Below are 19,570 nucleotides of genomic sequence, written 5' to 3'. Positions count from 1 at the left end.
ACACACGATACAAAATATTCCCTAAACAGACACCTGCCGCTGACACTGAGTGGGCCGGCCGGGGAGTCGGGGCAGAGACGGCGGCGGGGAACGGCGTCGCCTCGCTGTTAAATACGGATTATTGTGGATCTGTATCGGCGTGTCGCTGTGTGTCAGACAGATCCACACGCAGCGGCAGGATGCTCTGAGTTGCCAGGCGTGGGATATTCAGCACCGTCCCGTTAAACAGCGACATCTCTTAATTAACCAATTACATGTATTATTATTATTATTATTTTGTTGTGTTTGCACTAAAAAGTTACACATTGCTCTACAGAGTATTGCATAGGTCAATAAGACAGAGTCAGCAAGAGAAAGCTCGCAGAGGCGCCTGTGTAGTGTATAGAGGGGTCCTGCGGGGGACAGACAGAACTGTGTGTATGTGCGTGTGTGTGAGATAGTGAGAGGGAGTGTGAGAAAGTGTGTGTGAGAGTGTGAGTGAGATTGCATATATGTGAGAGTGTGTTAGTGAGTGAGAGTGCGTGCATGTGCGTGTGTGTGAGAGTGAGTGCGTGTGAGAAAGTGTGTGTGAGAGTGTGAGTGAGATTGCATATGTGAGAGTGTGTGTGAGTGTGTGAGAGAGAGAGAGGGTGTTTGAGGGAGTGTGTGTGAGTGAGAGGGTGACTGAGACTGGCGACTGGTGAGAATGTGTGTGTGTGTGTGAGTTGAGATTGCATTTCAGTGACTGTGTGTGAGTGAGAATGTGAGTGAGAGTGAGAGTGTGTGTGAGTGCTATTGCGTGTGAGCAGTGGTGTAGGTTTGGTTTCTGAATTGGGGGGGGCATGCTGTGGCATGAGTCCACCATGGAGGGGGGGGGTTTGGGGGGGTTACGTAGTTGTCGAGTGGGGGGCCTATGGAGCCAGGCATATATTATGTAGGGGCTCAATTTAGCCTTCACTCAACATTGGGGGACATACCCTGATGAAGGCTTCTTAGCTGAAACGTTGGTGGGTTTCTTCTGTTTTACCTTGAGTGCAGCTTTCATTTTTCCTTTTCAATTGAGATTCAGTTCCGTTGGCTGGCATCTGCTACTTTTGGGTGTGCATCCTCTTCTAAATGTTTGGGACATGTCAGCCCCATCCCCTTTAAACCTACACCTAGCCTATGTGTGTGAGAGTGTGTGTGTGAGTGAGATTGCGTGTGTTTGAGCAAAAAATTGTTCAAACCATATTCTGTCATGTTCACTGTAACAGTGCTGCAGAAACATCAGATGGTTTGAGACATTTGTGTCTCTCTCTCTGTCCACAGAGGTTTGGAAATATTAGTGGCAGATGCTCCTGCCCCACCAGAGACCTACTGATCCAGAGAGAGGAGAATGCATCTCACTGCCTCTGCTCCTCTCCCTCTCTCTCTTTCCTTCTCTATCCCTCTTTCCCTCTCTCTTTACCTTAACGGAAAGCAGGAGAGAGAGAGAGGATAAATGGGGACAAGATTGCTGGATATAGAGAGGGAGACCGAAAGAGAGAGGTAGGGAGAGGGACAGTACAGGAAGAGGGGAAAGAGGGAGCAGAGAGAGAGAGGAGAGAAGGGGAAGATGAAGGAGAGAGAGACAATTTCAGTAACTCAAGACATTAGGGTTGCAGCTGGGTCTGGGCCGGGTCAGGGCTCCAGGCTCCACAGAGCTCAGGCTCTCGCTCAGGCTGGGCTTGTGTTTCTACTGGGGTAACAAGATCAGGGGTGACTTGGTTGTGCAATTATTTTAAATAGATACATACATTAAAAGTGACACACACACACACACAATCACACACAAGTTTTATGCAGTGTAATGAGGCGAACACCCCCCCCCCATACCTCAGCTGTCCCTCTGCTAACTGCCTGGCAGCTCTCCCTCTCTCTCCCTCTCTTGCTCTCCCTCCTTTCCCTCCTCTCTCTCCCTCTCTCATGCTCTTGCTCCCTCCTCCCTCATCCTCTCTCTCTCCTCTATCTCTTTCCATCTTTCTTGTCAGAATTTCTAGTCTTCCCTCTCACTTTCTCTCTCCTCTTTCCTTCCCTCTCTCTCCCCCTTCTCCTTCTCTCCCTCTCTTCCTCTCTCCCTCTCTCTCTCGCCTCACTGAGCAGCAGCACCGCAGTGTGAGTCGCAGCTCCAGGGCAGGATCTGGCCCATTTATTTTCACAGAAAAACAAAACAAAAATAATCTAAACAAAAAAAGACAAGTTAAATTAATTATATATTTATGTATAAATACACACAGACCCACGGAGAGAGAGAGAATATGTAATGTATGTATGTAATGTATGTATGTAATGCTCAATTGCTTTGGCAACACAAATTTGTTTGTCATGCCAATAAAGCTCCTTAAGTTGAAATTGAAATTGAGTACTGAGCACTGTCACTGTAAGCCTCCCCCTCCTGAACTCTGTGAGTGTCTGCACCAGGCTCTGTACCACAGACAGCACTGACATGATGGGGCCTGCTGCTTTTTAAAGTTGGTGTTGCAACGCATACTGACTGACTGACACACCACCTGACTGACACACTGACTGACCGACACTAATTTACTGGACTGCGTGTGGGACACAGTGCTCCCGCCCCCCCCCACACACACGTTTATAAATGATGCCGCTTAAGTGGCCCTATTTAACAATTTATTAATGAGCGACAGTCTTGCCAGACGAAGCTCGTTTAATTATTAACGTGACAAATTAAAGTTTCATCGTTACCAAACACCGCCCCCCCCCCGCTGACCGGTGTGCTGTTTCTGGTCATCTGGGGGTGATTCTTCTTATTTCATACTGAGAAACTCAGATACACTGAGACACATTGAGACACTGAGAGACACTGAGACACACAGAGAGACAGCGAGACACACAGAGAGGCAATGAGACACTGAATGACAAACTGAGACACATAGTGATACACACAAACACACTGAAACAGAGACATGCAGAGACACACAGACACAGAGAGACAAACAGAGAGACAGTGAGACACAGACAGACACTGTAGTGGACTATACTGCACTGTACTATACGGTACTGCAGAGTACTGCACTGGACTGTTTGATTCTGCATTGTATTGCACACACATTCTATAATGTGAAAGCTCATATAATTTCAATACAACTCTCTCCTTCCTTCTCCCCATCTCTCACTTTCTCCCTCCCTCCCTCTCTCTCTCTCTGCCTCCCTCAGCTGTGACTCACTGAGGTGAACATTCTACAGTATTGATCTGGACCTGCTGAAGATCTGATTGTGTGTGTGTGTGAGCATGTATGTGTGTGTTTGTGTGAGTGTGAGAGAGTGTATTTGTATGTGTGTGTGTGTGTGTGAGCATGTATGTGTGTGTAAGTGAGTGTGGTTGTGTTTGTGTGAATGTGTCTGTGTCTGTCTAACCTGACTGCATTGTGCAGAATACACCCCCACACACTGTTACACGCACAGGCAGACAGAAGATAGATTAAAAAAAGGAAAAGAAAGAAAAAGATTGAGGGATGAGTGCAGTGCTGTGCAGTGAGATGAGTGGAAGGAAGCAGGGGCTGGGGGGGCCACAGGAAGAGTCAGTAGAGCTGGAGCCGGGGAAGCGAGGACTGAATTGATGCGAACGAGTGAAAGATTATAGGAACATAAAAGAAGTTAAAAAAAAGCACAAAAGCCCCTGGAATGAAGCACAGGGAGCGAGGGATGGGAGCGGAGACGGGCAGAGAGGTGAATGGTGTGACGCAGTCACTGGGGAGTAATCGGCACTAATAATAGGCACAAAGACTCTCCCTCTCCCTCTCCCTCTCTCCTCTCTTTTGTCTCTCCCTCCCTCAATCTTTTCTTCTCTGCCTCTCTCTCTTGGGCTTGCTTGCTCTCTCCAAGCGTCTCTTCTCTCTCTTCCTCCCTCTTTTTCTCTGTATCTCTGTATCCTAATCTCTCTGGATGTCCTACCGTGCTTATGTGTCCCTGTCTCGTTCTCTGTCACACACACTAGGAATGAGACAACAGACAATGTAACACACAACTGGCACACTGACTCTAAGACACATGGTCTGAGTCACTGACACTCAGTGACTCTCAGGTACACACACTGGCACACAAACACACACACACACAAACACACACACACACTGAGACTGATGTTGAGACAGACTGTAATGTTTGTAAGGGTGCGTGAGTGTCACAGTTGTTGTAATTGGAGTTAATAAGTGTTGTGTGGTTGTGTTTAGAGGTAATTATTCCCTGTCAAGATCCCATTATAATCACATTGCTACAGTAAATTACAACACCAATTATACACACACTTTAACTCAGACCTCTGACACTGCACTCTCACACACATGCTCAGCCACACACACACACACACACACACACACACATACACTCATATACACAGACACACACACACACACTAACACATTCAGACCAACAGCCACACAACCACACACAAACATCATTGTGTATTATTAAATATTAGAGGGATCACTTTACATGACAAAATGACACCACAGTGTGAAATTAGCTGATTAAGACTAGAACGAGAAAGATAGGAGAGCGAGAAACTGCAAGAGATTAATTGTAGTGCTCTGGCGCCCTCTGGTGTTCAACATTATAGCGGAGGTTCACGCAGTTATAATGTGTCTATATCTACTGTATTTCTTTTTCAGACTTTCTCTCTCTTCCTGGATCTCTCTAAATTCAAATTAAATTAAATTCTAGTCAATTAAAAGAAGGTTTATTAGCATGACTGATTGACATCCTGTTGCCAAAGCAGTGACAGACATGTCCAGTACTCAGCAACAGGGTAATCGGAACACAGGGATTCTCTCTCTCTAATTCAGATTGTTTTGTTTTTGTTTGATTGGCATGACACAAATGCTCCTGTATGGCCAAAGCTTTTAAAACAACAACATACTGTACAGTAATAAAACAATACAGTGTACAGAAACCACCCTGAGAATACAATATGGCACATAATGTAATTTAAAGAACATTCATTCTAAACAAGTAATTAGAAAATAAATAAATAAATACATACATTTTTTTTTTAGATATATGTCGATTTTCCCAATTGGCCCAGTGGGTCCTTGTCTGGGGAGAGATAGTTACTCAGTAGAGCCTTGTACTGGTAGGACTGTGGCTCTGCTGTGTTGAAGTGCAGGCAGAGCTTGGCTGCTCTTTTTTGTATGTGCTGAGGGAAGAGTCCTAATTCCGCTCTGCAGGCCATATTGGGGGCGTTTCTGTATAAAATGTTTTTAATGAATTCAAAATATAATATTTCCGTGGGGCATTTGTCACAGTTTCTATTATTGAGGTTAATTAGGGGACCCCACACTTTGCTCCCATATAGCATGATTGGTTGAATGAAGGAGTTGAATATTTGTATCCAAATATTTATTGGTATTGTCGTTTTGCCAAAATGTGTTTTTATTGCATAAAAAGCCCTGCTTGCCTTGTCTTTTAATGCCAGACTAAAGCTCCCTGACACACTGACGGTCAGGCCCAGGTATGTGCAATTCATGCAGTGCTGTAGTGTGGTGCTCCCTGTTTCCCTGAGATTGGGCTTTCTTATGGAAAGCCATAACTCTGGTCTTGTCCAGATTGATGGTCAGGGCTCATTTCTGACAGTACTGCCCCAGCAGGGCCAGGCTCTGCTGCAGCCCCTGTTCTGTGGGGGACAGCAGCACCAGGTCATCTGGGAAGAGCAGGAACTTGATCTCTTTTTTGTGGAGAGTGAGGCCAGGATCTGCAGACCATTGGAAAGCTCTCAATTGTTTAATTGAACCCTTAATTAACTAACAGTTCAACTGAAGGTTCAATTAAGTAATGGAGAGCTCAGTTGCAACAAACAACAGCATTGTAAGAGGGGAACAGGACCGGTTTGGGAACCACTGGTCTAGATTGTAGTTGCAGGGGACAACAAACATAAATAAACAAGTTATTTCCTGCAGCATCATATGGGAAATATCTCTGGGTTCAATGCAAATCTTTTTATACTCAACCTTACCCTCTGTTATATAAGAAAATGTTATTAAAATACATTTTCTAAGATTTCTGTTATGTAATCACTCTAAATATGTCCTTTTTCATGATTTGATGCCCTCTGGTGGAAATAAGTCAACAATAGACACATCCCGCGCATGCTCCGGTTTAATGAACACGCCCCTTTGGAAAACAGCCAATCAAACACCGAAACAGTACGACTGCTGGAAATTACTTTGCAGCATTGATTTATACTATAGATAATGATTAAAATTAGAAATATTGATGTATGCAGATGCGGCAGTGCGTCGGTGTGCCGATGGGAGGTGCTGTCGCTTTGGCCGATGTCCAATGTTTTATTCATGTTTTAATGGGTGTTACTGGTTCTTACAATAAGTAACACATATCATTTATAATTAATTAATTAAAATTATATTAAAATGCTATGATAATATATTTGAAATTAAACTGGATATAAATAAGTTTGAGGGTTATTGTTTGTGTAGGTAGGATTATAAATATTTTGAAGTATTATCTACTGCGTATGTCTGTTCATCATACACGATTGATAGAGTTAACCTTTTCTATTGTATTCAGCTTTACAGACTGCATTTAGTGTTGTGTATTGTTATATGTTGTATTGGCTGTATAGTAATGTTATTATCACTCAAGATGTCCGCACGATCTCTCACTCAAACTTGCTGGGGGTGGGATCTAGCTGTGTCTATAATCTGTGGTCGACCCGGACAACACTTTCTATGTATCGATTTGATTGGTCTATTCTTCTAATCAATCACGACAATCCTCAAATGCGATTGGTTCATTATAGAACAGGAAGTAAGTCCGCGGAGAATCTGGAAACACGTGAGTTCGAGGAGTGAAGATGGTGCGATTCAAATCCAGGTGAGTTACCAACAAATAATAACAATACGTATTCATGTTGTTGTTTGTAATAAAAGGTTATGAATTTGATAGGAGGAGTCAGTAGCCGGTACAGTCAGAGAAAGGTCCTGTCGTATTTGTATGTTAAATAGTGAATTATCTGTTTATTTATTTACAAGTGCAGGAAAGTGACACAGTCGGTACCGAGGCAAGACTGCGGAATGTGAGAACCACATACACAACAAAATACTAAATGGCAGAACACAATGCGTGTACCGCACAGCGCAACTGCACAACGCGTCACGTCTTGTCTGTCTACCCCTCTCTAACAAATTCAAAATCAGCTTTATTGGCATGACAAGTTTATACAAGTGTTGCCAAAGCATTTACACATACAGTAAAGTTATTTCACAGATTTGCATACAGATTTGACGTGTACAGTTATTTGCCCTGCTTTACTCTCTCTCTCTCTCTCTCTCTCTCTCTCTCAGATACCTGCTGTGTGAGCTGGCAGTGGGCGAGGGGCACTCTCTTCAGGCTGTGGAGGAGCGCATGCTGTTCTGGGCGATAAGGAATGCTGTGGCCCGCGCACATGGGGACTATGGCTCGGCTGTATTCAGCCAGTCTCTGGCAGGTACCGCCCCCTGCCGCCCGGCACACCGCATTACACCAGAATCCGCTTGGCACTAACCACACCACACCACACTGTTCTTCATTGCTGCACTACACTGCATTGCACAGCAATATCTCCACCTGTGTGTCCACTAGAGGACCTCAGTGCAGTAACTGTCTGTCTGTCTGTCCAGTGAAGTACCTGAACACGCAGACGGGGGTTGTGTTCCTGCGCTGCCGTAAGAGTTACTATCGAGTGCTCTGGTCTGCCCTGCCCTTCATCAACCGCCTGGACAGCCGATCCCACAACGTGCCCTGCTCCCTCACCTGCCTGCATGTCGGGGGTGAGACTGGGAGGAGGGAATGGGGAGACACTGACATTAGGTGAGTGACACAGTAGCTGAGAGACTGACGCACTCTCTCTTTCTCTCTCCTCAGGTACTATCCGGACGCTGCAAAAGTTCCTGATTCGCTACAACACTCGGCAGATCCAGCGTCTGCTGCCACACTGCCGCACTGAGGGTGAGTGGGAGGCTAGGGGCGCGTGGGGTCAGGGCAGGGGTGCAGTGAAGTGAACAAGTCTCATTGTGTGCTACCCCACAGAGGAGAGAGCAGAGGTGAGGAGAGCTGTGATGAGCTGCTCAGTGAGGGAGCTGGAGAAAGAGGAGGAGGAGGAAGAAGAGGATTGAAACCAGCGGAACATCCTTCTGCTTCCCCCCCAAGTGTTGCAAGCAAGAGGCTGTATAAAGAGAGGGTCCGATTTAGTCACTGAGCTCCTGTACCAGTGGAGACCCTGCTGTACTGGACTGTCTCTCCAGGACCAGGGTCAGAGGTTAAATGTTATTTAACTTCATTATTGGATCTGTTGTGATCCCGTCTCTGCACCGTGTAGTGGAGACGGTTTTAGTGTCAGTGCGAGCAGCAGTATGTGTGCTGATTGATGAAAGTGCTGTAAAGTGCTGTGAACTGCACTGAGTAATAAAGCTGTGTTTAGACTCTGGTCTGCTTGTTTTACCTGCCCCAGTCTGCCAGAGCAGTAGTGATGGGTAGAACGAGGCTGTCCAAAACAGGGAGACGGCTGAAACGTTTGAGTCGAGGCTTCATGAAATGTTCAAAACATTTAGTTGACTGACCTCTGCAGCCAGCTGCAGTCAAAGCAGCTATTGATAATCTTGGAAGTGGGTTTCCTATTTTGAGTAGGTTTCTGTGGCCGAACCATAATGCATTAGCCTTATCAGTATGATATAATATTGAATCCAGGTTTTTGCTTATCAATATAGTGCCAAAACTGTGGTTTGTTGATTCAGGATCTGTGTGAGACAATGTAGAAATTGACACATTTATCCAGTCTAGTTTTAGCCAAGGATGGAGACTTGGAGGGGTTTAAAAGAAATCAATTTAATTGATTTCACCAATCTGAGTAAGAATCAAATTTCAGGCCAAACATGTAAACAAGTCTTTGTAAAGTGTGATAGGCCTATTGTGCATTTCATAAATACATGTTTGAGTGAGTGGTTTCATATTGTTGGTTCAGATAAGTGCAATTGGAAATTATGCTGAGCAGCCCATTGTTGAGCAGACAACTTGTTCCCTCCTACTGACCACAGGAGCCCAGCAGTAGTCTTGGAGAATGTTCCAGCTGCTCCCATAGATGCTCTGTAGCCCTAGCACAGTCACGTGAATGTTTAAAGAAAATATCAAGACTCATACACACAAGAAACCAGCACAGGAAAAACAAATGCATATGTAGTTTGTGCATAATGTTTTTATTAATGCATCATACTTGTCTGCTGGCTGGCTGCTTTTGTAAATTCGGTCACCTTAAACTCTAAACTTTCACTTCAAAATGAAAACAAAATTAATAGAGAATAAAAAAAAACAAAAAAACTTTAAATATTAGTTTCCAACCCCGAAAATCAAAAGAAATAGATCTAGCAAAAAACCAAGAGGAAAATTAAATCACTGCATCAAGCTTTACCAACAATACATGAGAATTTGAGTGTTTTATCAACACTGGAGAGGGGCAGGAGAGAAGGAACAGGACAAATGAGTGGAGGAGAGGAAGAGGGGAGGATAATTGACAGAATTCTGCATCATCCGATCTTGCGCCCACACTGGACCAGCGATCAGTCCTTGGTCTCTGCTGCAGACAGTGTGACACGGCGGACTGTGGTGGGTCTGAACCCAGCCGGGGACGGCACTGCGGAGGGAGGCGGCCCGTCTCACATTCAGACCCTGCTGTATTGGACTGAAAGCAGCGCGAGGGGCGAGTGACAGGCTGTGTATTAATACAGGCAGTAGTATTAGCGACAGTGGGGTTTGAGAGATGGAGGGAGGGGAGAGATGGGGGATGGATGGAGGGAGGGCAGTGCGGAGAGCTGCTGCTATTTGCTGTGAACCATCGAAGTGCTGAACAGGAGCTTCTGTTTCTTCTTCTTCTTCTTCCCTCCTTTCTCCTCTAAGAGAAAAAAACAAAACTGATTGGAGGGGCTAGCTCTGAAACTGGACCAGTGCTGGAATCACCCTTCTCTCTCCCTCTCCCTCTCCCCCTCACATTTTACCTGTCCCACTCTCCTCCGTTGAGTCTCCTCCCCTCCCCTCCTCCTTTCACCACTCCCTCCTCCCATCTCCCTAGTGTACCTGGCAGTGGGGCTGGTTCTGGAGCAACCCGCGGGCCGTGATCCAGCTGCAGCAGTGCCGCCTCAAAGGCCTGGCTGAAGGAGTTCTGGAAGCTGGGCACCGGGACCCGGTCTGACCCGTCACTCTCACCATCGCTATCCACACTGGGCCGGGGCAGTAAGCCCCCCTCCACTGAGACAGAGAGAAAAGCGCATTGAAATGGTCAGGTATGGAAAGCAACAGGAGGACAGGGGAGAGAGAGAAACAGGAAACAAACCCCTTCTTCACCTTTCTTTGGGGGGGCTTTGGGCCAGCCCTCCACCCTGGCTTTCCCTTCACGCAGCATCTGGGGGAAGAGAGGGATCGTTAGAACTGCTACTACAAATGACTGTCAGTGAGGGGAGAGTTTGCTCGACTGGGCTGTACTGTGGGCTGTAGACGGAGGTGTGCTCTGAGACCACACCCCACCACACTCACCTGAGCAAAGGAAGGGCAGTGAGCGTCCTCCTCCAGGCTGCCCACACAGAGCAGAGGAGAGGGGCCCCCCAGGGAGGGAAACACCACACCCACGCTGTCTGTAGAGAGAGATGGACAAAGCAAGAGATGGAACATGGTCCATATACAGAATGTAAATCTTGAAATAAAACTGACAAACGTCACAGGGTAGCTAATGAATGTAACCACGGGGGGCTCACCTGAGGCCGGGCTGGAGCAGAGGGGCGGGGGGGGGGGCAGCAGCAGGTCAAGGTGTGCAGGGAAGCTGCTGTCCGCCGGGGGGGAGCCGAAGGCAGGGAACTGCTGCAGATTCTCCAGGCCGATGTGCACCTCTGGGTCTGAGAGACAGGGGGCGTCAGAGAGCAGCACTGCCGTTTATACACTCAAAACACTTGCCAACACACACACCACCCCCACACTCAAACATTCACTGACACACACCACCCCCACACTCAAACACTCGCTCCCTCTCCTCACATTTCCCTTGCTTCTTGTTCTCTTCAATCTCAATGCGTCTCTCTCGCCGGCGCTCATCCCTCGCTTTTTTCTGACGGATACGCTTCCTCTTCTCCAAGTCATCTGAGAGAGGGGGAGGGAGACAAACACAGAAGTCGATGACAGGCCATGTGCTGGTGGGCCGGTGAGCTGTGAGAAGCTGAGCTGTGTGTACGTGGCGTCTCACCTGCAAAGGTGTCCAGCGTCTCCCTGGACAGCAGGGGGTGATCCAGAGCCAGCTCACAGATACTGAACTCACAGGTGAGGGGCAGGTGGGACAGATACCGGTGGTGCCGACGCATCTCCTGCAGAGAGAATTTTTACCCCTCTTACACAAACCTCTGTGCCTGTGTGTGTGTGTGTGTGTGTGTAAGAGAGAGAGAGAGATACCTCAGTGACGGTGTGCCGGTCAATCTGCACTACCGGTGCTGTCAGGCAGGGGGGGCTGTGCTCCAGGCTGCCGTACTCCCTCAGCAGGCAGCGCACATTCACTGGGTGAAGGAACATCTGCTGCCCGTCCTCTGCTGCTCAGAGACAGACAGTGTGAGAGCAGGACCACAGACAGACTCACTACAGGCGCTGGACTCAGGCTCAGTCCAGCAGTCAGCCCATGGGGCACAGGGGATGTTCTTACCCTGGTAAAAGTAGTAAAAGGGCCCACTGCCCTGGCTCTCTCGTTGGCAAGGGGGGGCCACTGTGGCATGGGGTTGCTGTTCCTGATCCGGTTTCTGCTCCGGCTCGGGCTCAGTGGGGATGGGGGGCAGCTCAAGTGGGGAGTCCTCGCCCACAGGGTCAGGGAGGTCAGTGACCTCGAGCACCTCATCGTCAAAGGCTGAGGAATACTGCAGTACAGGCTGGAGAGAGGGGGAGGGAATGGAAAAGCAGAGGCAGAGAGAAGAGGAAGAATGAGAAAACCAAAGAGTGAGCTTCAAACTGAGCAGAGATCTGGTGGGTTTCCTGGGACCAACTAGGGAGGGTTATAACACACTGCAAAAGATGCCAACCCCTCCCTGCACACTTGAGTGTGGTATGTACCTTGGAGCTGCCTGTGGACCCCGGACCAGTTTCAGAGGGCATAGTGGGGTCCTCCAGGGTCAGGGAGGCCAGGCTGGGTTCAGGGCGGGTGACCTCCTCTGGGCTGGACCTCATGAGCACAGCCTCACGCTCCTAGAGGGGAGAAACACAGTCACACACCGGCTGGTTTGCACCTGTCAAGAGTGAGGACAGACGGGCACAGCGGGTACCTGCAGCTCGTGCAGGGCGCTCTGTATGAAGCAGGCCTCGGGGCAGCCCTCCTCCTCAAGCAGCTGCTGCTCCAGCACGGCGCGCTCCCCCCTCACCACCTGCTCCAGCACCTGCCCCCGAGACGCCAGCAACAGCTTGGAGTACGGGCTGAGCCGCTCATCTAGACACAGAGATGCGAGTCAGGGCAGACACAGTGCAGAGGAGCAGTCACAGCGGGGACAGGGGAGTGTAGTACAGCTGTGTCAGGTGCGCTCCGCTCACCGCCCAGACGGATGGGCTCCTCCACCTTGATCCACTGCGGGCTGGGCAGCGCCACCAGGACACCCTTCTCCCGCCGCATGAGCCGCAAGGTGATGGTGTCGCCCACCAGGTACTGGCGCGTCTCCATGGCGACCACGCTGTGGAGACAGGGCAGTTGACTGAGCCACGCGTCAGCTGATCTGACTGAACTGCACTGTGCTATCCCATACTCAACTGCACTGTACTGACCCACACAGACCACTGACCCCTCCCCACTGACCTCTTGAGGTCGCTGCTCTGGACGGGCTCATAGCAGATGGGACACTTGCTCCAGGTGCGCTCGCTCAGGGACAGGTAGTGCAGCAGGCAGGGCCAGCAGTAGATGTGTCCGCAGCGTGTCACCTGGGCGGCCAGGGGGGGACACAGGCAGATGGGGCAGGACGGCACCTCATGGCTGTAAATACGCTGAGAGAGAGAGAGAGGGCGCAATAATGAGCTAAGTCTGTACTGTAATGTGCTGTAGTGTGCTGTGCTATATTGCAGTGTTGTAGTGTACTGTGCTATGTGTAGCGCAGTGCTGTGCTGTGCTGTACTGTTTGGCAGTGTCTGGGCAGCTGCCTGTCCAGTAGCAGAGACCTCTGTACTCACCACTTGCTGGACACAATCCCAGCTGACCAGTGTGTCCGGGTCAGTGAAGTGTGCAGTGTAGTCCTGATCATCAGTCACCACAAACTGGCAGCTGGGGGAGGGAGAGCAAACTGGGTCAGAACCATTAACACAGAGACGGGGAGGGACAGAATGATAGCCCGAGGGGGCAGACAGACACTGGGAGGGATGGGTCTCACTTGGCCTGCAGGAACAGCTCCTTGTTAAAGGGCTTGTGTTTGTGGCCCCACTTGTTGCGGCGCCCCCAGCCGCCATGGCCGTCGCCCCCCCCTGGGGCTCCCCCACGTGGCTCAAACGTGAAGTTCAGAAGGTGGTTCAGGCTGATCTTCTTGGGTCCGGCGAACTGGGCCGGGCTGAATTCTGCTCGCTGGGTCTCTGCTACCTGTACCAGAGGGAGGGGATGGGAGTCAGTGGACTGTATCGGGACTGCCACAGAGTCAGCTGACTTTTAGTTTGTTCTGTATAATATGCTCACCTCCTCTCTACGTCCACCCCCATTGCCGCCGTACTGCCGGCCACCCCCTCCCCTCTGGGGGGGGCGCTTGTCGAAGGCCTTGCCTTTCTGTGGGGGGGGGCGGCGTGGGCCGGAGAAGCTCTCGCTCTTGGGGAAGGACGGCTCACGCTTGCGACTGTAGCGCTGCTTAGAGCCACTGCCATTCTTACTGTCTGAGAGAGAGAGGGAGGGGGAGGTGAGAGTTTAACAAAAGGTATTTACACTTACACACAACCACCCAGACATTCCCACACACTCACTCTATCTTAACCTACTTTCAGCCTGGCCTGGTTTCCCTGGCTTTCCTCCCACACAAGTCTTAACCCTCATAAAGAGGGAGCAGCTTAAAGACAAACACCCAGAGAGACACCCCCCATCAGACACCACTGTCCCCGATGATGCAGGAAAGATAAAACTATGAATACAAGTTTACATTAAATAATCTTAAAGCACAGACATGTCAACAAACCTAAAGTGATAGAAACACCAGCAGAGTCACACACTCAGACACACATGTAAACAGCGCACTGCCTTTCCCTCACATACACACACAGACATGTAAACAGCACACTGCCTTTCACACTATCAGTGAGACAATTATCAGCAGAGCCCAGCAGTGAGGAGCTATCAGAGCCAACCAGCAGGAAGGTAATGACGAACAGCAACAGAGACCAAGCGCTGCAGCTCAAACAAACACACAGATGAGTGACTGGTGCACCACTCGGCACTGCTGTCTCCACTGCGCTCTGTTGCAATTCTCCATTTACTACACCGTCGCACTGCGTTACCCTCTTATATAGAGCTCTGGCAACACACACTGAATACCTGCGACATTTGACAAATCACAACCACGACACCCTGTGACAGCCTCCTCAGCCGTTCACGTAGTACTGTAACCCCCGTGAAACACCACGGATGAACTTACAATAACAGAGGACATATGTGGGGGTTACCATGTCACTTCACATGGATATGGGCAGTAAATCTAATGTACTTGTAACAATAACAATGACAGCAACGACAGTCTCAAATTTTTTATAACAAACTATGTGCGGAGATTTACGTGAAAACTGTTAATTCACGGTTTAACCAGAAACGAAGTTATATGCATTTCAAAAAATATGTATTGTATAATCGGTAGATGGATGCATGGAGAGAGAAGCACAGATCTAACCTCCATGGCTATACCTGAGACGCTTAAATGACACCTGTAATCACTTCTGACAGCACACCTCCCTGTACTGCACTTCCCACCGGTCTCATTATGGATATGTAGATTGAGATTATGGATATACAGATGTATGCATTTACACACTGAAGTCAGCTCTCACAAACTGGTGTTTTGTGCAACACAGCAGCACCTCGGTGTAACGGACATGGCCTGGTCAAGCCTGAGCCACAGCACTTCGGTAACTAGTATTAACAGGTTATTTTGTGCTTAAACTGAAATATGCTTGATATGCGAATTTTTTGTTTTACTTTTCTCTTTCCTCCAGTAAATATACCTAGTTTTTTTTTCAAGGTAACACAGGAACGGAAAAATACTGAATATACAATCTATTAAAAAAATCTAACATTACGTCACCAGGTTGTAGTAAACAAACCCTCCATGTAAGCCCGGGCCCTTCAGCGCTGCAGTGAAGCCTCGGTCTCTAGTGTAATAACTCCCCGCCTCACCGCAGCTCAAACGCGGGCTGGTAGAGGTGGAAAGGCCGGGGTGGGAGGAGGTACACTGCACGATCTTAAATGATCTTGTTGTATTACCTGTTTTGGGTTTAGAATCGCCTGTGGCTGGCCCAGCCGACCCAGATCGGGGCGGGACTTTGCTGTTGGCGTTGCTGTTGGTATTTTTCTCCATTTCTATACTGCAGCTGACGAGACTGATAAAGGGGTCGAGCTCCGGAGATGGACAGTCCGACGAGCCCACTATCATGAAACGGGGCAACGATCTGGGGAGACAGGGAGGCTGGGAGTGTGCGACTGCGGAGGAACAGGCGGCCGGGGCCCAGGTTCATGGCTTCCAGACACGGAGGACACTCCATCACGGCGACATCTTGACAACAAACCAAAGAAAGGAAAAAAACGACGAATCAAGGCCGTCCGAAAAAAAGCAGAAAGGTAGCTGGGTAAAGGTAGAGACGCGGCGCCGGGGTGAATTTAGCTCAGCTAAGCGTGGCCTGTAGACTCGACCGCTCGATTTAAATTGTTGGTTTTGTTAATCCGGAGGGAGACCACGGCCCCTGGCAGGGAGATAGCCTGTCTCCAGGCGGAGGAGAACGGGCGCGGCGAGGGCAAGTTTGTCGCCCCGAAAGAAACCGTAGCTTCGCAGGAGCACAAGCTTGTTGTTGTAATGGCGACGAATCGCCAAGCAGGAACCCCCGAAGCCCGGATGGGACTCGTATATATAGATTATCGTGGGAAGCGAAGGATTGTGGGAGATGTAGTTATATTTAGTAGTTTATATGCGTATGTTAATTCTGTGTGACTTTAGTGATCTTTAGTGATACAAGTACCACTGACTGACTGACTGACTGGCCTTTCCAGGAGTCTGCTAGTCTGCTTGTGACATCATGCAGAGTACTGTTCTCTTACGGGATCTTTATTGTTATTATTTGTCTAAAAAGTCTAAAAGTCTCACATGCGTCCAAAACGTGTCATAGGGAGCAATAAAGGTAATAGGGAGCATATACTACAGAATATAAGAGAAACACATCGACCTGTGTTCTTCAAGATCGACCACGGTTGGTCGTAGCCAGTTGTTAACTCCTGGACCAGTCCTGTCGCTAGCTGTTACCATGATTAACCTAAAAACACAAGTGAGTAGTAATCATATCTGCATTAGGACCGTGCAGCGGTGCTAAATTCCACCTATTGTCACTGTTACGTGTGTGTATATCTCCCTAATTGCTGGAATTACATATGCAAATGCAAAATACAAATACTCTGTATAATACAAACACGCAAATAAGCTCTGGGCCTCTGCTTTCTAACGTGCTATGAACCAGCAACGCACCATTGAAAATGAATGAATGAAGCGGGGTTAAATCCAGCCACAAATCCATAAAAATGACATCAATATAGCAGGTAGGTTAGTGTCGGTTCATTAAAGTGATTTAGAGTGCAATGGTGTTTGTAGGGGACAGATTCAAATTATACTACTACTATTTACACTGTCCTAGTACAGACTATCACTGATAGTAACCTTCATACTACCATGCACAATAAGACATATACAATAATATATTATGCAAAAGGTACAACAAGGTAGATCTAAAAACAAAACAATGTCTGTTTTTCATCACTGGTTACACTTTATTATTTAATTATGCATGTATTTATTATAACAACCTTCCTGTATTGATTCGAGGGTTCTGACAGTATTCGAGTGATCCACTAGACGGCGCCCCTGCGCCAACACTCTCTTTTCCTTCTGCACACTTCCAGCTCTCCCTCCCTCCCTCCCGCTGCCAAGGTTGCTGGCGGTGAGAAATACCAAAACAAAGGCCTCGCTGGCCTGGCCGGGCCCCGCCCCCGCCCCCGCCGGGCCGAGCTCAGGGTAGGTTGCTCCGGGAGGCGCTGAGCTCCGCTGCCATGCTGGTTGGCCGATCTGGACGGACTTTAACACGACTCACCCCGCCGCTCATCTCCATCTCCCTCTCTCTCTCTCTCTGCATGGACTGATGCTGCTAGACTTTCAAAACTTTCCTCTCCCCTTCTCTATTATCATTCCCTCAGCACTAAGAAACACATACTCTTGACACACAACAAGGATACTATTACACACAGGTACCCCCCTCCTCACCCCTCACAGCATCCTCCCTCCTCTCATCCTACACCCCCCTTCTCTCTCTCTCTCCTTTCACAAGTTCTCTTAACACTCTGCTCTGCACTCCGGCTGGGCGAGTAAATCCGGTCTGACTCGGACTGTGGCGTGCGGCTAGATCTCCTTTCAGGGACCGGATTCCTTTACCTAAGTATTCTCCCTTCCCTTTCCTCCCTCCCTCTCTCTCTCTCTCTCTCTCTCTCTCTCTCTCTCTCTCTCACACACACACACACACTCTCTCTCTCTCTCTCTCTCTCTCCACCCCCCCGCCTTCACACCGCAGCCTCCGATCCTTTACTTTCCACTCCTGTCAGGTTTGGTTGAGGAGCACAGCGAGGCAGTGAGGGAAGGTGAGACACACTCGGCAGGCAGGTGGTCGGATAATTCATTGGACTCGGTTTCTTCTGCCTCTTCACCCAAGAACAACAATCAGCACTACAGTAGGTATCATACTTGAAACAGCGACACCAAAACAGAGGGATACAATAGACGGGAGAGAGGCGGAGAAAAAGAAAGAAAGAAAGAAGAGAGAGGAAGTAGGGAAGCGAGAAACTCCAAACTGCCTCACCGGAGAGACTCCACCGCAGAGTAACGACCGAGGTAAGGGTCTTGGAGCCCCGGGCCGGCGAGGGAGGCTGTGCGGGCAGAGAGAGGAGCCAGCGGGCGGTCAGCAGGGCAGCGACTCGGTGCGGGGCGGCGGACCTGATGGCGTGTTGTTCAGGAGTTTATTATTTGTGTTTGGGAATGGGAGAGTTGTGTTATTGTCTGGGAATGGGAGAGTTGTGTTATTGTCTGGGATTGGGAGATGCGCTGTTGTTTGGGAATGGGGGGGTTATATTGTTGCCGTCGCTGTTACTGTTGTTGCATTGTTGTGGCTGTTATAATGATGATTGTGATTACAGTGTGCTTGTAGTGTTCAGTGTTGTGAAAGTTGCCTGTGTGGAAATATGGCCAGACTCCACCTGTAGCCACAGTCCGTCGGTGGTATTCAAGTGGAGGAAGGCAGTTTTGAAGTTAGAGGTGGTTCATTTTTTCCATTTTGTCTCCCTGAAAATGCGTGTTTTGTTTGTTTATTCGGACTGCTCTGCGGCATTCCTGACGGGCCACGGCGCTCCTGCTCCCCGTGTTGCTGGTTTGTGGGCGGTTTTGATTTTTGAGTTTCTCCCACAGTTCATAGTTGCAGTAATAGTTTTAATCAGGCAGTCCCGTCCAGTCCGGCCACTAGCCAGCTTTATTACGCGATTTAAGGGATTTTCACTTCGCCGCTTACTGCTGCGATTTCACACAAAACCGCCCGCTTCCGAGCTGTTATTAACGCACAGGGAGGGAGTGAATTACTGACATTTCGTATGGTTGTGCGACCCTAATCCTAGCTATGCAGTCTACTTCTTTAAGTGCTAGTTGTGATTACTGTAGCTTGTTAATAATAATAATGATAGTGATGAATGTGCGGGTTGATTTCCTGCTCGCTGTGGGCGCAACGCTGTGATTTATTGTGTATTATTTTCCTGTTCTCCTTCCTTCTCTCCGGGACAGATAGATATGGAAAGATGGGGGCGGGGTGTTGTATTATAGGGGTCAGCCCGCTGGTCTTTTGTTTTAGTATGTTAATAGTATTCATTGTTCATCGAGGACAGTTAACCCCCCCCTTCTCTCACTCACACACACACACACACTTTCATGCACACAGACACACACACACACACAAACTCTCTCACACTCAAGCATACACATACACTCACATATCTGCACTGTTTGTCTGGACCATGTTCACAAAGTGTGTGTATTTTTATTAATAATAATAATCAATGTTGTTACTGAAAATCAGCCTTCTGGCATTCCCAGTCAGAGATGCAGTGAATTCCCCCCTCTCTTTCTTTCTCTCTCTCTCTTTGTATTGAATACCTATTCATCACCTCTCCATCCTCATCCCTCTATCCCTCTCTGCCCCCCTGTCTACTCTGTCGCACTATACCCCCCTTCCCCTCCTCCCTCCCTCCCTCCTTGAGTTTTTCCTCCAGATATCTGCTGTTGTCCTACTTGCAGGCCAAGTAAAA

General features: G+C 48.6%; 3 protein-coding genes across 4 annotated transcripts in view; 2 read left to right on the top strand and 1 right to left on the bottom strand.

Moving 5' to 3' along the window:
• Positions 1 to 6,736: 6,736 nt before the first annotated feature.
• Positions 6,737 to 8,437, top strand: pop5 (POP5 homolog, ribonuclease P/MRP subunit). The gene is made up of 5 exons (XM_066688964.1): positions 6,737 to 6,846; positions 7,317 to 7,459; positions 7,632 to 7,781; positions 7,876 to 7,959; positions 8,041 to 8,437. The coding sequence occupies exons 1-5, from the start codon at positions 6,827 to 6,829 to the stop codon at positions 8,124 to 8,126; spliced, it is 483 nt and encodes a 160-aa protein (XP_066545061.1). The 5' UTR covers positions 6,737 to 6,826; the 3' UTR covers positions 8,127 to 8,437.
• A 747-nt stretch (positions 8,438 to 9,184) lies between these two features.
• Positions 9,185 to 16,082, bottom strand: rnf10 (ring finger protein 10). Its single transcript, XM_066688963.1, has 17 exons — positions 15,455 to 16,082; positions 13,673 to 13,863; positions 13,377 to 13,579; positions 13,180 to 13,270; positions 12,812 to 12,996; positions 12,553 to 12,689; positions 12,291 to 12,451; positions 12,082 to 12,213; positions 11,681 to 11,900; positions 11,437 to 11,570; positions 11,234 to 11,351; positions 11,029 to 11,130; positions 10,752 to 10,889; positions 10,534 to 10,631; positions 10,345 to 10,402; positions 10,078 to 10,248; positions 9,185 to 9,895 (listed from the first exon to the last, which is right to left on the bottom strand). Exons 1-17 carry the CDS (start codon positions 15,621 to 15,623, stop codon positions 9,822 to 9,824), a joined length of 2,382 nt encoding a protein of 793 aa, XP_066545060.1. The 5' UTR covers positions 15,624 to 16,082; the 3' UTR covers positions 9,185 to 9,821.
• A 1,173-nt stretch (positions 16,083 to 17,255) lies between these two features.
• LOC136713142 (zinc finger CCCH domain-containing protein 13) overlaps positions 17,256 to 19,570 on the top strand; it is a 28,142-nt gene continuing 25,827 nt past the window's right edge. Inside the window, exon 1 of one of the 2 annotated variants that reach the window (XM_066690137.1) lies at positions 17,256 to 17,953. The gene's annotated coding sequence lies outside the window, so the exon portion shown is untranslated. Of the gene's footprint in view, positions 18,114 to 19,570 lie in introns of both variants that reach the window. The other variant, XM_066690136.1, reaches the window with a different exon arrangement.

The sequence above is a fragment of the Amia ocellicauda genome, chromosome 17, assembly GCF_036373705.1.
Source record: "Amia ocellicauda isolate fAmiCal2 chromosome 17, fAmiCal2.hap1, whole genome shotgun sequence".
Classification (NCBI taxonomy): Eukaryota; Metazoa; Chordata; class Actinopteri; order Amiiformes; family Amiidae; genus Amia; species Amia ocellicauda.
This window is presented reverse-complemented; position numbering and strand designations above follow the sequence as displayed.

What these genes read in the sequence shown, in the direction of transcription:
- rnf10 (XM_066688963.1), bottom strand. Translation starts at nt 15,623, where the DNA reads ATGATAGTGGGCTCGTCGGACTGTCCATCTCCGGAGCTCGACCCCTTT. An exon ending in ACCGGCACACCGTCACTGAG is followed by an intron (nt 11,352 to 11,436) that starts GTATCTCTCTCT and finishes TTCTCTCTGCAG; the next exon opens with GAGATGCGTCGGCACCACCG. An exon ending in GAACAAGAAGCAAGGGAAAT is followed by an intron (nt 10,890 to 11,028) that starts GTGAGGAGAGGG and finishes CCTGTCTCTCAG; the next exon opens with ACCCAGAGGTGCACATCGGC.
- pop5 (XM_066688964.1), top strand. Translation starts at nt 6,827, where the DNA reads ATGGTGCGATTCAAATCCAG. An exon ending in ATGGTGCGATTCAAATCCAG is followed by an intron (nt 6,847 to 7,316) that starts GTGAGTTACCAA and finishes TCTCTCTCTCAG; the next exon opens with ATACCTGCTGTGTGAGCTGG. An exon ending in GCCACACTGCCGCACTGAGG is followed by an intron (nt 7,960 to 8,040) that starts GTGAGTGGGAGG and finishes GCTACCCCACAG; the next exon opens with AGGAGAGAGCAGAGGTGAGG.